The sequence below is a fragment of the Oryctolagus cuniculus genome, chromosome 1 (assembly GCF_051225735.1).
Source record: "Oryctolagus cuniculus isolate XC-2025 breed Fujian yellow rabbit chromosome 1, ASM5122573v1, whole genome shotgun sequence".
NCBI lineage: Eukaryota > Metazoa > Chordata > Mammalia > Lagomorpha > Leporidae > Oryctolagus > Oryctolagus cuniculus.
This window is the reverse complement of record NC_142867.1, coordinates 142,524,271-142,539,121: the sequence shown is the minus strand read 5'-3', so window position 1 is coordinate 142,539,121 and position 14,851 is coordinate 142,524,271. Positions and strand designations below refer to the sequence as shown.

The 14,851-nt window shown below is 58.9% G+C and overlaps 1 protein-coding gene across 20 annotated transcripts in view; it reads left to right on the top strand.

Moving 5' to 3' along the window:
* Nucleotides 1-14,851, top strand: part of AOPEP (aminopeptidase O (putative)) — a 406,706-nt gene that overhangs the window by 365,877 nt on the left and 25,978 nt on the right. For 11 of the 20 annotated variants that reach the window (XR_011379142.2, XR_011379141.2, XR_016236048.1 and 8 more), the window contains 2 exons: nucleotides 12,228-12,314; nucleotides 13,607-13,751. Coding sequence is in view for 13 of the 20 variants with exons in the window: in XM_089335804.1 (XP_089191930.1) it covers nucleotides 12,228-12,314; nucleotides 13,607-13,747 (228 nt within the window). In the remaining 7 variants the exon portion in view is untranslated. Of the gene's footprint in view, nucleotides 1-12,227; nucleotides 12,369-13,606; nucleotides 13,752-14,851 lie in introns of all 20 variants that reach the window. The other 9 variants (XR_016236043.1, XR_011379139.2, XR_016236041.1 and 6 more) reach the window with 1 other exon arrangement.

Sequence of the window (14,851 nt, the reverse complement as noted above, 5' to 3'; positions counted from 1 at the left end):
GAGTGGCGGCTGTTCAGAAGGGCCTGCCCAGCAGCCTGCTCTGCTCTGGTGTGGGACTGTTTGAGCCAGGGAATGAAGCCCTGGGGGAGGCCACCAGCAGCATCTGTCTGTCCACTCCCTGTCCCGAGGCTCACTCTGCTGGCCGCCACGCGTGGGTGCCTTCCCTGGTGCTGCCTGTCCCGTCTCCCTCAGGGCTGAGGTGTTTGTGCCCCTCCCCACGTGGAGAGAGGAGGGCACCTGCCCAGGTGTCAGCACCTCTTTCGTGTCTCAGTCTCCTGCACCTGGGCTGCGCTCCTGGCTCTGGCTGGGCAGTGAGCTGGACCCAGTCCTGGGCCGTGTTTGGACTGACCACAGCCCGCCCTGGGAAAAACTTGACGAAACTGCAGGCGCCGGCTTCTCTCTCTCCCGCTGGCTGTCCCGAGTGCAGGCCTCATTGCCAAGGCAACTGGCCTGCCAGGCCCCTGCCCTGCATTGTCGGGAGGCAGCATCATGTGACCAAGCACCATGAGGCACGTCTTTAGAGTGGACATCAGAAAAGGAGACCATTGTGGAGGGCAGAGTGGTGTGTGGCAATTAGTGAAGTGGCTCTCCAGGGCGAGGTCGAGGGGCCAGCTGCAGGTGGGCACGCACCCCTGCCTCCTGCAGCTCGCGGTGCTCAGCCTTGTGTCCCTCATCACTACGTCTTTGGTTCTGTGGCCTTTTGATGAGATCAAGCTCAGGTTGCAAACCAGAAGGCGAAATGCCCACAAATCTGAACTTCAGAATGTGGCCTGTAAGTAGTGGAACTCCACGTCAGGTTCTCAAAGTCAGGACAGCATCTGGGCGGGCGCACTGTCTCTCTGGCCCAGGATCTGCATTGCCTTCCTAGAGTGAGTCTCTGTGGTCACTTCAGATACGTCTTTCTTTTTTAAAACCATGTGCCTCTTCTGATACAGGCAAAAACAGAAACTGTTGGGTAATTCCTTGGTTCTGTTTGCGTGTTGTCTTGTTGTATTTGCTTTGTGAAACATTTAAGCAGTATTTGAAGACATTCCTTCAAAGTCGGGAAGTCTCTGGGTATTTCTTAGGGTTCTCTTTGTCACTCAGTTCAGTGCCCTTGAAACTTTCCTGTGGGAAGCCTGCCACAGATAGTCTCCCTGTTCCACTGTGATAAAGGGATTTAAAAAAAATTTTTAAAAACTGATATAAAACGACAAAGACTTTTTTTTTTTAAAGATTAATACTCCCCTGTTCTGAGGTTGGGGCCTGTGTTTTATTTACCATGGATTGTATAACCCACGGCGGCTGGTCAAAAGTTCGTTAATTGAATGAAGGTAAGGAAAAGTTGAGCCATGGATGGCATAATTTAGCTAACTTTTCTTAAAAGGACCTTTTAAATCAGTTTAGAATTTATCTGCTTGAGAGAGCAAGCAAGGGCATTAATAGATGGGTTTTCAGCCACAGGTTCAGCCAGATTTTATTAGGAAGTTACTGTTAACCGGCCACTTACTGTTCCTTGCTTTTTGCCTCTTCCACTGTGTTTAGCAGTTTGCCAACTTTTACAGCTATCTGAAGACTGAAGACATTATCTACTCTGGTTGTCCGTGGCTCCCAACCGTGTGTATGTGTATATGTCCTGGCTGTGTGTGTGTCCCTGTCTGTGTCCCAGGCTGTAAGGAGTTTGGCAGAATAGTGAAATGACCCCATTTTCCCAGGTCTCGGTAATGTTTCCTGGTACTTTTCTTCCCATGTAGCTAAGGAACCAGCTATGTCTCATTTTCATTTTTTCCTAAAGAGTTATTTATTTTGAAAGGTAGAGTTATGGGTGTGGGGGTGGGGGAGGTCTTCCATCTGCTGGTTCACTCCCCAAATGGCTCCAACAGGTAGGGCTGTGCCAGTCTGAAGCCAGGAGCTTCTTCCAGGTCTCCCATGTGGATACAGGGGCCCAAGCATTTGAGCCATCTTCCATTACTTTCCTAGGCACATTAGCAGGGAGCTGAATCGGAAGTGGAGTATCTGGGACTTGAACCGGCGCCCACATGGGTTGTCAGCACTGCAGGCGGTGGCTTTATCTGCTGCGCCACAGCGCCGGCCTCTCATTTTCATTTTTGCTCTGCAGCCCTCTGAAGTGAAACCAGAGGATGGGATTCCGTCGTCGCCCCCAGGTTCCGCAGAGCTCAGGCGGTAGCCTGGTATTTTTGTGCCGGCACTTGCTCCGAGTCCGCACCCAGAGCTCCCATGCAGTCCTTGAACCCTGGCGTTTTCTCTCACAGTTGTCAGCTGAGTCATATTCAAATGAAAGTGTGCATTCAGTGCCTCTACTGACAAGCGTCGCCAGACGTCTGTGCGGGTCGCCTTTCTCTCCTCCGTGCCGCTCCCGGACACCCTTCCTTGCTGCACGGACCGCGGCACGGGAGGGCGTGAGAGCTGCTGTGTGACACCCAGCACAGACAGAGCGTGAGCCTCGCCCGCTGCGCACAGGGTGCTCCCATGGGCTCAGCACCCCAGAACGTGTCCCCCACGCCTGCTCTGCGTGCAGCTGGTATTTCACGTGTTTGGCAGGATGAGAAACTTGAAAACACACAGAGGATGTCAGCTAAACCGTGCAGCGGCACCAAAAGAGATTTTTTTTAACACTGCTCAGTCTGCTGGTTGCTTTGCCATAACCCTGAACCACATTGGAGCTGTGTCCATTGACCAACCGGTCGTGCCCGCCTGCCAGTGGAAGCAGATGTGCGGATTGACAGGAAGTCCTCGTGCACTGGGGGCGCCAGCCCGCCAAAACCTGTGCTCGCTGCCCTGCCTCTCGGGGCCCCAGCTGGCTTTCTCAGGAACAGCACCCGTTGCCCAAACACCTTTGGTCAGCATGGCTCTTGGTGGGAGAAGGTTTTTACCAACAACCTTCGCCCATTGAAAGTACGGTCCAGGCGTCATTACTATATTCAGAGCTTTGCAGCCATTGCCGCCATCAATCAGAACATTTTCATCCCCCAACAGAGGAAATCCAGTGCTGAGTGCACACAGCCCCCCATCCCGGGCAGCTGCATGGGCCTGTCTGGACTTAGACGGCAGTGGAATCCTCTGCGGCACGCGGGGCCCTGTGATCCGCTTCGCGCCCATAATAGTGTTTGCAGGATGCCTGTGGCCCAGCAGAGGGTTTTCAGTCCTGTGGGTGGACTGCGTGCGTTGAGCCGTACGTCACTTGGTGGGCCTCTAGGCTGCTTTGCTCTGTAGCACTTAGGAGCGATGCCGTTCTAGTGTTGGTGGTACATTTTCTCCTAATCTAGAATCTACCGAGAGCACCGAGCCGTATGGTAACCACTTAACATTTTGAGGGAGGCCTGCCTTTTCCCCGGGCGGCCGCACCATTTGATGTTCTTGCCAACAATTCTGTTTTTCCCACTTCTTCACCAACACTTGTTACTACCTTTTTTGTTTTGGCCTTCTCATTGGGCATCTCACTGTGGTTTTCATTTGCTGTGTACTACTGACTGGCGATACGGAGCCTCTCTTCATGGACTCATCGACCGTCTTTGTCTCTTCTCTGGAGAAATGCCTAGTGGGACCTTGTGCTTATTCGAAAATCGACGTGTCCTTTTGTTATTGAGTTATAGGGCTCGTAATTCTCTTTCCAGAAATTCTGTTTATCATTTACTTGAAGCAGACAGGAAGCATTCCCTCTCTTCACTTGCAGTGGCTGGGGCTGGGCTGGACCTAGAGTCGGGAGCTGGGAACACAGTCCAGGTCTCCCACATGGGTGTGGCAGGAAGTTAGGGTTGGAGCCAGAGCCGAGAATGGAACCCGGGTGGGTGTTCTGATAGGGTTCGCAGCCGTCTTAACCATCAGGCCAATGACCGCCTTCTAGAAGTCCGTTTTTCTAGCTCCTATAGGTAAGAATGTTGGAAGAAACAGCTGTTGAAATGAAGTGGAACATTTCGGATGGCTGGGTGCTCTTCCTCCTCCGGGTTTCACTGGGAGTGGCTCCTCCTTGGGGAGTCTTCTCGGAGCACGTCCCTTCCCCAGCCCACCCTTGCCCCACGTCGGGTCCTTCCGTGGCACTTGGTGCTGGCGTGAGTCTGCGCTGGCTGGCTCCCTGGGTGTCTCCCAAGCTCTCTATGGCAGGCCAGAGAGCTGCAGAGGGGCAGGGCTCGTCTGCTCTGTTCACTACCAGAGCTTGTCGGGGAACCACCTGCTAGCCCTCTGTCATCTGACACGTCAGCGGGGGCGGGGGTGGGGGGTCACTCGGCCCCTGGCAAGCCCCCTCAGATAGTGAGGCTTTTTGGTTGCCCGTGCAGCCCCACAGAATGGAACCCATCTCTGGGGAGAGTGAGGGAAGACACCTGTGGTCCCCTCTGTACCCATCAGAGGAGGTCCATGGGGCTGCTGTCTGTCTCTTCACAGCTATGGCCGAGCCCCGCAGGTCTTGTTCCCAATCTCAGGCTTGCACAGGGCATGTGTGTCCGTCCGCCGGGCAGTTCTGGTCGGGGAGGAAGACAGGCGGTGGCTGTGTTTCAAGACAGACCCCACATAGGCTCCCCATATGGAGGAGCTGGGGGCGGGGCTGGGCGCCCATCTCCTGCTTCTCAGAGCCACTGGACTTCAGTAGGGCGACCAGTTACTAAATAAAGCGATGTGTCTGTGGGAGGGGGAGAGGGTTAAGGGTTTGCCTGAGATCACACTTGACCCCCTCCCCCGTACTCCCCATGTGCCTGTCCAGCGTGAGGGGCACTGGGAAGTCAAGGCCAACCCCCCCCCCCCCCCCCCCCGGTTCAGCACGTTGACCGCAGCTCCAGCTCTAAGCAGTGGAGGTGTAGACGAGAGTCTCGGGGCGCGGCTCCACGAAGGTAATAAAAAGCCTCTCCGATAGGGATTTGCTGATCTGAGTTTAAGGGCAGCAGATGAACGAACCTCTCATTCCCTGGAGTTTAAAAAATAACATTCAGGCGGCAGCCGTTTGGGAGCAGGGAACAGTGAAGGTGAGAGCAAGAGGAGACGAGACGGGGTCAGAGGTTAACAGTCTGCCCGCTGACGGCCCGCGCTGGGGGTCTCCCCTGGGAGGGAGCGGGCAGTCGGGGCCCACCGCCTGGCAGAGGGGCCCCCGCTCAGCGGCTGTAAACCCACTTTAAAGCCAAGTTAAATCTAATTTAAGGACATAAATTGAGAAAGCAGGTTTGTTTATTGTAATGTAGACTTATTAACTTAGAAAAGCCGTGCGCTTTGGTCTTTCCTGTTTACAGATCTAAAATGGAACTCTGAATGAGCTTCAGTGGGCTGCTCAGATCATGCTCCCTGGATAGAGTTTTGTCCCCCCCACCCCCTTCAGCAGTAAATTTCAGAATCAAAAGGACCTGGGAGAAAAGGGGGTGCTTCCCGTCATAAATAGCATGGGTGGCATTCTTCAAAGCGCTTGATAGCCTCCAGCTGTGCATTGCAATTTCAAAGTAGCTGAAAAGCATTCGGGGGTTTCAGAAGTGGTGTGCTCATTGAGAAACCTTCATCAAGCACGTAGGACGCGCTGCACATGGAGACGGGGACGGGGGCGGGCCTGGAGGCCCCAGCCGCCGCCTCGCCCGTGGGTCAGCATAAACACACGCACCAGCGGAGGAAGATGGGGACGGGCATGAGCTGAGAGGGCCCAGCCAGAGACACGGGCACGCTGGACGCTCGGGGTGTGCTGGGTGAGGCAGGCCTCGGCCACGGTCAGCCCTGGCCCTTCCACTGCCATCCTGGGCTAAAGGCTGCTGGGACGCCCCGAGACTTTGCCATGCGAGACACTGCTGGAGCTGTTGTGGTCTCCAAGTGAAAGCGTGGCTGTGCTGTGCCAGCAGACCCGGCAAGTGGGGAGAAGGGAAAGCACAAAACAGCGGGTCCGTTTATCAGCAGGGAACGGGGGCCCAGATGGCCCCGACGTCCGTGGCCATTGGGTTCTCTGTGTCGTCGTGTGCTCATAATCTTCAGATGTCTAAAGCAGAGCGCAAGGGGGACCAGTGGTGAGCGAGCCCCTCCCCGGCTCCAGGACGCCAGTGTAAGGTGCTGGGAGGTTTTCCTGGGCTAGGTCTTGATGTGTGAGGCAGGTGCAGCCAGAACGGGCTGGGGGCGTCGGCCAAGTTACCGGAGCAGATCTGTTAACGTCTTTCTCCTGCAGCGACGTCTGTTCGGCCTCTGGTGATTGTTTTGTGGCGCAGGCACGACAGCTCTGTGAGACACTGGTCTTTAGATGCCACTTCCAGGGGCTGGTGTTGGGTGCAGCGGCGTCCCCTGTCGCAGCACCGGTTTGAGTCCTGGACACTCTGCTTCCCAGCCACCTTCCTCCTGATGTGCCTGGGAAAGCATCGAATGATGGCCAAAGTGCTTGGGCCCCTGCCACACACGTGGGAGACCCGGATAGAGTTCCTGGCTCCTAGATTCGGCCTGGCCCAGCCCTGGCTGTTGTGGCCATTTGGGGAGTGAACCAGCAGATGGAAGATCTCTTCCTCTGCCTCTTCAATCTTCCAGTTAAATCAATCTTTAAAAAAAATTATGCTTAAGCAAAGCTTGCAAACCGCTTTGGAAAAGTAGTCTGTACAGTAATAAGTAGGCTACAGGGGACATTTGCACAATAATTTTCATTTCTTTGAAAAAGCCTTATGGGAAATACTTAAGAGTGAAGTGGTGGTGGGGAGAGATAATAACTGAAAGCGCACTTGAGAATCGTGGGCTGTCAACCACGGTGCCCTTGCGCGGGGTCTGGGACGCTGAGGAAGTGAGGCCCCCTGCAGAGGGACCCCCAGAGAAAGCCGGGTGAGGGGATGCCTTCTCCTGAAGGCGCTGGCATGACCTGTCCACAGGCAGCCACCGTGTCCCCTGTCAGCAAGCCTGTCTCTGAGTGCGCAGAGGGGTTGGGGTCGGGCCCAGCCTTCAGGGGCCCCTAGATGCCTGGCAGGCCCGTGCTGAAGCCAGCCCGGGGGCACTGGACCCTGTCTATGCTCAGTGACCACCTGACACTCACATTTGTAATGGAGAGCCCAGGTGGGAGTCCCGTTTCCCTGCCAGTGTGCACCCTCGGAGGCAGTGGTGGTGGCTCAGATGGTCCCTGTCACCCGTGTGGGAGATCTGGATTGAGTTCCAGGCTTTTCTGTCTTTGTCTCGGCCCAGCCCGGGCTATCGTGAGCATCTAGGGAATGAACCAGCTGACCTGTGTGTCTGTCTGCCTTTCAGACAAACAATGTATAAGTAAAAGTTTTTTAAACGATAGAGAAATGTCAGAGTGCATCGTTTGTAGTGTGTGTGTGTGGGGGGGGTGTTGGAAAGTAACTGAGCCGTTGTGTGTGTGTCTGGGCCCCATACTGTTTGCCTAATGCCTGCTGCGCGGTTGGCTTATGTGAATCTTTGGAATAACTGAGCCCTCAGCCCTGGCCAGAGCCCGTGTGTGTGTCCTGCAGAAGGCCTTCGGCATCCCGGGCTCTAGGTGAGCTTATGTCTCGCAGCTGGCTCAGATCTGTCAACACAGGCAAGTCCCGTCTCCTGCTAGCGCTCGCTGTGTGGACAGGCTCCATGTGGCTGGAGGATTTCCCTCGTCTCATGGGAGGTGGGCTTCTGCATCCCTGACCTGCCTTCTTCCCACCCCAGACTCTGAGACTGTGCCCTCTGCTCCCAGCCCCCAGAGGGGGCAGAGAGCTGACGGCTGTGGTGGCTTCAGAAACCTGGAATGGTCTAGAGTCAGTGTCCCATGGGTATTAAAGCATTAAGCCTACCTGTGTGCCTGGGAAGGGCAGCTGCTGTGTTGGGTCAGAGTGCCCCAGGCACAGGCCTGGCTGTCCCGCGAGGGTCAGCTGCACTGTGACGATGTGGGAGAACCCAATGACCTAGATTGGCTTCATTGTCCGTCGTCACCCACGTGCCAGGGGCTGTGCCAAATGCCTGCCCCTTGCTGCTGGTGGTGGGAGCACTCTCACCCTCCTCTGGGCTGCCTGCCCCCTCCACGTCTGGGCCCAGGAGGGACGAAGCAAACAGATCTTGGCAGGCCGGTATCAGGTGTGTGCCATACACTGTCCCCAGTCGGCTGGAGCCAGGGAGGAGGCACCTGGACTCTTCCTGAACCCTGCCTTCACCTTGGCAGCCGGCCCCTTCTGAAACCTGTCTTCCTTAAACCACCTCCCCGGTGGTGGTGATGGCACAGGGAACTCACGGTTGTTGGCAGGAGTGCAGGCCACTGCAGCCTCAGGAAGGCAGTGTGGCGGCGTCTGCCAGCAGCGAGGACAAGGACGTGCGTGCCTCCTGGAATCCGGGAATTCAGCAGATGCCCTCGGCAGGAAATACCACACGCTGCCAGTCTCTCCCTGCTTCCCCGTGGTTCCCGGTGTTCACCATTGCAAGTGTGAGCGTGTGTGTGGGCGGGGGGGGGGGGGTAGCTCATGGCGCAGATAGCCTGCAGCTGTGGATATCCAGGGGGCGGAAGGAGCCTCTGTCCTATCTGTGCCCGTGTTTTCAAGTCGGGGTACAGCTCAGCGACAGCGTGCTGTTACTTGGGTTAAACAGGTGGGAAAGGCGACTGCGCGTGCCACCACGGGGTCTGGGGGCCAAGCCGCTGGGAACGGGATGGGAAGACCAGCCTCTCCCCGTATTTTATACTTTGATCCAGGGAAATACAAAGAAGTGGAAATGGACTTGGGCTCTTGAGCACGACGGGTGTTGATCCGTCTCCGCTTCGCTGGGTCTCCCGTGTGCCGGCTCTCTTTTCCGCCTGTCTCTGCTCCAAGCCGGGCTTTGTTCTGTCCCCCAGGAAGCCACGCCTTGAATGTCCTATAGGGCACCGGCCCTCACTTTGCCCGTCTGTCATCCCACGTACAGTTCAGATCTCCTGCCTGGGTCTGGGCCGTGTCCTGAGCTGCCTCTGTCACTTCCAGGAAGAGGGACAGAACCGGGTCTGCCTCCAGGGCAGCCCTGTCCTGCCTCGCTCCAGCCCTTGGGAGAAAGAAAGGGGGCCAGTTCCTTAGCCAGTGCCTCTGGCCTGACTCCACGCCCTCCGGGGCAGGCAGCTGATGCTACTGTCCCCAGGGAGCCTAAATCATCATTCTCCTGCTGGCATCTGGTCTCCCGTGCAGCAGACAGCGCTGTGCCTGGGGGCAGCCTCCACTTCTTGGCTTCTGGCCTCCTGGGTCCCCCATTCCTGGGTGCAGGGGGAGGCCCTGCGAGAGCACCACATCTCTGAAAAGGGAGACGAGAGAGGACACCTGACCACGCTCCTCGGAGGGCGGGCTGGGGGCTGTCTCCCTGCAGGTGCCGAGGGGTGTGGCTCGGGCCCAGGCCTGCTGGGGGCCGGTTCCTCGGCTGCTGGTTCGCGGGGACGTGGAAGGCAGGCTGCCCACTGGCAGAGCCGTGTTCCAGCCCCACTTCGCCGGCATTAGCAGTCGGGGTTGGGGAGGAAGGGGCTGTGCCACCGCCCCGAGCAACTGAGGCAGATGCGGCCCGCTTCTGTGTGGTGACAGGCGCCAGTGGGAATTGGGGGCCCTCAAGAGTTTAGGGGGTGAAAATGCAGATTTCCTTTGTCTTTCTGAGGAATAAAGTGGGAGCAAGCGGCGCGCGGGCTCCGAGCCGCGTGCGGCGCCTCTGTGCCGGCCTGCCAGCCCCCCGGCCCTGCGATGCTGCCGTGCGCGTCGCGCCGCGCCATGAAAAGCCCTGTTGTTCAGCCCCGCTCCCGGCCGGCCCGGGGCGGAGGGCGGGCCCGGCCTTCCTGGCCGCCATGTTAGCCTTCCGGGGCCAGAAGACGGGATCTCTTGTGAACCGCCACAATAAACTATTGCTCAGGGGAAGAGGAGTGGAAACGCTGACTTCACGTTGGCGCTCAAAGGGCCTCTTTCACCCGGCCGTCCCCCGGGCCGGGCCCTTGTGCTGGGGGACTTAGACCCCGACTGCTGCCCGGGGGTGTGTGCGCATGCGCGGGAAGAGGACCAGCCGCGGGAACTCAGCCCCTCCCAGAGCCCCGGAGGGCGAGGCAGCGCTGTGGGGGGATGCGCTCACAAAGGTGTAGGGCTCCAAGCAGCGGTTCTCGCAGGTGGGACCCCGACTCGGAGTCGAGCTGAGCGCCTGGTGTTGCAGTGCGGCGTCCAGCGGCTGCCTGAGGCGCCGGCATCCCCGGATCCAAGCACCGGTTCGAGTCCCTGCTGCTCCACTTGCTGATCAGCTGTCTTGGCCCAAGTGCTTGAGTCCTTGCCACTGCCTGGGAGACCAGGGTGGAGCCCCAGGCTCCTGACGTCAGCCCGGCCGAGCCCAGGCCGTGGAGTGAACCAGCCGATGGAAGATGGCTGTCTCCCCAATAAATACAATAAATATCTCTTTTTAAATTGAATTGGGAGGAATGAGGCTCCTCCCTGAGGTCCCGGGGCATGTGACAGCAGCGATCCCCTCCCCCGCCGCTGGCCATGGGGAGCTGGCCTCTGCTGTCACAGAGCTCACACACAAGGTGCCCCTGCTGGCGAGGGGACCAGGCACATGGCCACTGTCCTGTGTGCGGAGAGAGACGAGAGGAGGTGGGGCCGCCTGGGCCCTCCTGGGGTCCTTGGGGCTGTGTCCAGCCAGGGGTGTGCGAGGGAGGGGCTGGCCGCTCCGAGCTCCAGCTCTGCTCCTATGTGTCTGCTCTGGGGTTTCAGGGGCCGCTCCTTCCTTCCCTTTTAGGGTCTGTTGTTAATGTCCATGGGCCATAAAGGAAAGAAGCTGCCTTTGCAGGTGGGAAGGCATCGCAGCCCTGACCCACTTCCTGTTTGCAGTGCTGGTCTGGAGCCATCAGCACTTCACTGCAGGGGTCCCTGAGATCCCTGTGCGCATGGAAAAAGCTTCTGTGGCCCCCTGCTTTCCAGAGTCAAGAGGCCAGCTGAGCGCCCAGCTTCTTGCCCAGTGTGGGAGTGCAGTGTGGCCCGGGGGCGGGGTCTGCCCTTCCTTCTTCCTCCTGTGCGTAGGAGTTCAAAGCTGAGGACGTAAAGGCCAGGCCGGGGGGGGGGGGTAGCCCCCGCCAGAAACGGTTACGTGGCTGGCGTTTAATTTTTGCCACATGTGGGTTAGCATTAATAAGGCTGCAGAGTAGAAGATGACCCAAATCCTTGGGCCCCTGCACCTGCATGGGAGACCCAGAAGAAGCTCCTGGCTTCAGATTGGCACAGCTCTGGTCATTGTAGCCATCTGGAGAGTGAACCAGCAGATGGAAGACCTCTCTCTCTCTTTCTCTCTCTGTAACTCTGACTTTCAAATAAATCTTTAAAAAACAAAAAGGCTGCAGAAACGAGGACTTATCTGCAGAGGCTTTTAACACACATAACCGCCTGAGGGACAGCCAACCTGACAGTGCCGCGGTAGACTGCTCGGCGCGGGTGACTGGGAAGAACAGGGCCGGGCACTGGGCCCAAGCACAGTCCGGTGGGTGCGCCCTCCACCCGCCACGGCCCTGCCTCTCCAGGGCAGGCGGTGCCGGGTTGGAGGTCCCCCTGGGCTCCGCAGGTTGTCTGCGGTGATGTTTGAGTGAGCGCCCTTTGCAGAGAAGGCCACACCATTTCCACCTGTGCCCCTTCGAGCAGGCTGTGTACAGCTTCCCGTGCCCCTCCCCAGGCTCTCAGATGCGGGGTTCGCCTCTGCTTAGGGTTGGGGGGACCCTCCTTGGCTGGGCACTGCAGGAACAGCAGCAGTGGCCTGGCCAGGGTCCCCATGAATTTACCAGTTGGTGTCCATTGCTGTGTAGCCAAACCTTGTTTAGAACTCAGACTCCTGGGGCCTGCGCTGTGGCACCACGGGTTAAACCTCCACCTGTGATGCTGCCATCCCATATGGGCACCAGTTCGAGTCCAGGCTGCTCCACTTCCAATGCAACTCCCTGCTGGAGTGCCTGGGAAAGCAGTGGAAGATGGCCCAAGTCCTTGGGCGCCTGCACTCACGTGGGAGACCCGGAGGAAGCTCCTGGGGCCAGCCCTGGTCATTTTGGCCATTTGGGGAGTGAACCAGCAGATGACAAATCAGCCTCTCTCTCTCTTTTTGTAACCCTTTTACATAAATAAAATCTTAAAAAAAAAAAACAAAAAACTCAGACACCTAACGGGCACAGGCCCCTTCCTCCCTGCAGGTGATGCACGGCCTGCTAATCAGGACACGGTTCCTCCCTTTCAAAAAAAAAAATGAAGCTAAAATGAGGTCCCCCCGTCCGCCGTGCCTGGGTGCTCCAGAGCGGCTTTTTCTCATCCCAGGCGGGTCTGTGGCTAACTGGCTTTTGTCTCCCATGTCCCCAGGTCCGGCACCGGTGGTGCGAGCTCATCGTGAGGCACAAGTTCACCGCGGCGTACGGGCAGGTGGAGCGCTTCCTCCAGGAGGACCAGGTGCGCCTCGTGAGCCGGCCGCGGGCTTCCTGGGGGGCCCCAAGCTCTCGGGCGGCGAGTTGGAAACATCTCCCAGTCATCCCAAAGGACCAGGGAGGCGCCTGCCTTGTGCCTGTTTGAGCTGTGTCCCACTAACACGGCAAGTGAGGCACCTCCGCAGCTCCCGTGGGGTGGCGCCCCGACTGTGCCCCGAGACGCGGTGGCTCGGAGCTCGCGGCAGCGGGGCTGTGACTGCAGGGCGTGCGTCGGCGGCCCCTGTGGCCTGGCTGCCATCTTCACTTCCCATGCTGCCCACCCCATGCTAGGTTTCCTTCCTTCTACAACTTTCCTGGGAGCCTGTGTGTGTGCATGTGTGTGCGCCTGTGGAGTGCATGTGGGGGTCGCCAGTCAGGCGCGCCCTGCCTGTGCCCACCACCTCCTCCCGGCCGGCGTGAGCCCTCAGGGGAGCCAGCTGTGCGGCCTGTGGGCTGGAGAGGGCGTTGGGGGGAACAAAAGGACTTTTGATGGGGTCTCGGGCTGGGGGGGGCAGCCGCCAGTAAGGACTCCTTATTCTCACAAAGGAAAACACGTGACTTGGTAGCAGAAGAAATGTCACATTTGCACAGTGGAGTGAGAGGTGTCGGGGAAAACACGGGCGCGTGAGGCCAGAGGCCCTGTCCGGGAGACCGGCGTTCCCTGGCAGCATGCTCCGAGCCGCGGTCTCCACCCGGCGTGGCTCAGCTTTCCCCCCGAGAGCACCTCGGAGCCCCTGACTGCTGGAGTTTCACCTAGTGCAATCCTTGACGTCCATCTTTCACTCGCCCCGTGGCTTATCTAAGCCTGCGAGGAGAGAGTAGCCAGGGCCAGTGGGGCCCCATGTCTGGGGCGTTGCTCCGTGTCTGCTGCAGCTGTGGCCCAGGCTGTGGTGGCAGCAGCTGCCACGCACTGTGGTCTTGTGGCTTTGGCCCGTGGGCGAGTTTGGGGATGACCGGGCACCAGCTGCTCTTAGGGACTCCTAGATCCATAGCCACATGCAGGCTTCCCGTGGTGGCTGTCTGGGGAGCCCGGTCCTCACTGTGGAAACACCCCCTTGTCCCTGTCGCCAGTGAGAGTACCAGGGTCCGTCGACAGAGTGGGTAGCCGAGGGTCCTGCGGGGTTTTGAGGAGGACGAGGTGATGAGGACCGCCAGGCAGCTCGCAGAAGCAGGGCCCGGGTCCCTCCCTGTGTCTGGGGATTTCTGAACCGGCGTGTGTGTGTGGCGTGCGCACGCACAGTTTCCTTGCTCTGACGCGCTGTGGCCTCCGCCCCACAGGCCATGGGCATCTACCTGTACGGGGAGCTGATGGTGAGCGAGGATGCCCGGCAGCAGCAGCTCGCCCGCAGGTGCTTCGAGCTGGCCAGGGGCCGCATGGACAAGTCCTCCGCGGAGGTGGTGGCCGAGATGCTGTTCTGAACAGGTGACTCCCCTCTCCTTCCCTGCCGTGTGGCTCTTAGCAGACAGTCCTGCTGGGGGCCAAGTCCTAGGTAAGCCCCCTGTGCGCCAGGACCACCGCACACACACACACAGAGCAGTCTCTTCCCGCTTGGCGGCCGGTGGCCTTGGGGAGCAGGCAGGGTGGGAACCGTGCTGGCCTGGGAGGTCCCCGTGCGGAAGAGCTCTGCTTGGTATCCTTGTGGCCACCCTGGGCGCTGTAATGGGCAGGGACACCTCAGAACACTGGTCCAGGCTGACACAGGAGGCTGTGGCCTGGCCACGCCGAACCCTGGCTGCGGCATGCAGGCTGGGGCGTCCAGCGCTCAGGGACACCCTCGGTGCACACCAGGCCTAGTCTTTGCCACATGCTTTCTCCCCTGGATTGGTCAAGCTGCTGCCTCTCTGAGTGGGGCCCGGGGCCAGCCTGGCAGGTGGACTTGCTAGAGTTCACTTTTCAGTGTGGGTTTGCAGACTGTCACAGTGAGGAAGCTGTGTGCACAGCCCTGGGGGTTGTACGTGTGTGTCTCCCCTAACGATTGTTGCCTGTCTGTGTCATGAGTCTGTTTTCAGGGCGGTAGACGCACCGCAGTGCCTCCTGTCTGGTTTTGTACCCTCCTACAAACCTCCGCGTCGCGGCCTGGGCGGGTGTTCACATTAGGTGGCTTCTCAGGGCGACTCCTGGGGCTGTGTAACAGTTTGTGGGGGTCTCAACCCAGCGCTGAACGGAGCCTCGTCCATCTGATGTGTGCCTGGAAACAACTGATGAGGAGGAATAACCCCATGGGGCAGACTCGTCCCGGGGTGGGGTGGGGTGGGGGCGGGGCTGGCTTCCCCGGGAGGGAGGAGAGTGGGGCTGGTCATGGCCACGGCCACGATGCCTGGGAGCGGGAACCCCCCAGCAGGCAGAGGCGTCGACTGCATCCCCGCCTCCGGTCGGAAACCTCTCTGTCCCTGTCCTTCCGGGAGGGCCCCTCTGGACCCATGCACAGGGAGGGGGCGCTTGTCCGAAGAGTTCCGGACAGCACGGCCGTCCCGCGATCTCCTGACTCCCGAGCCACCGCCGCCTCGCAGAGGCCGACTGGA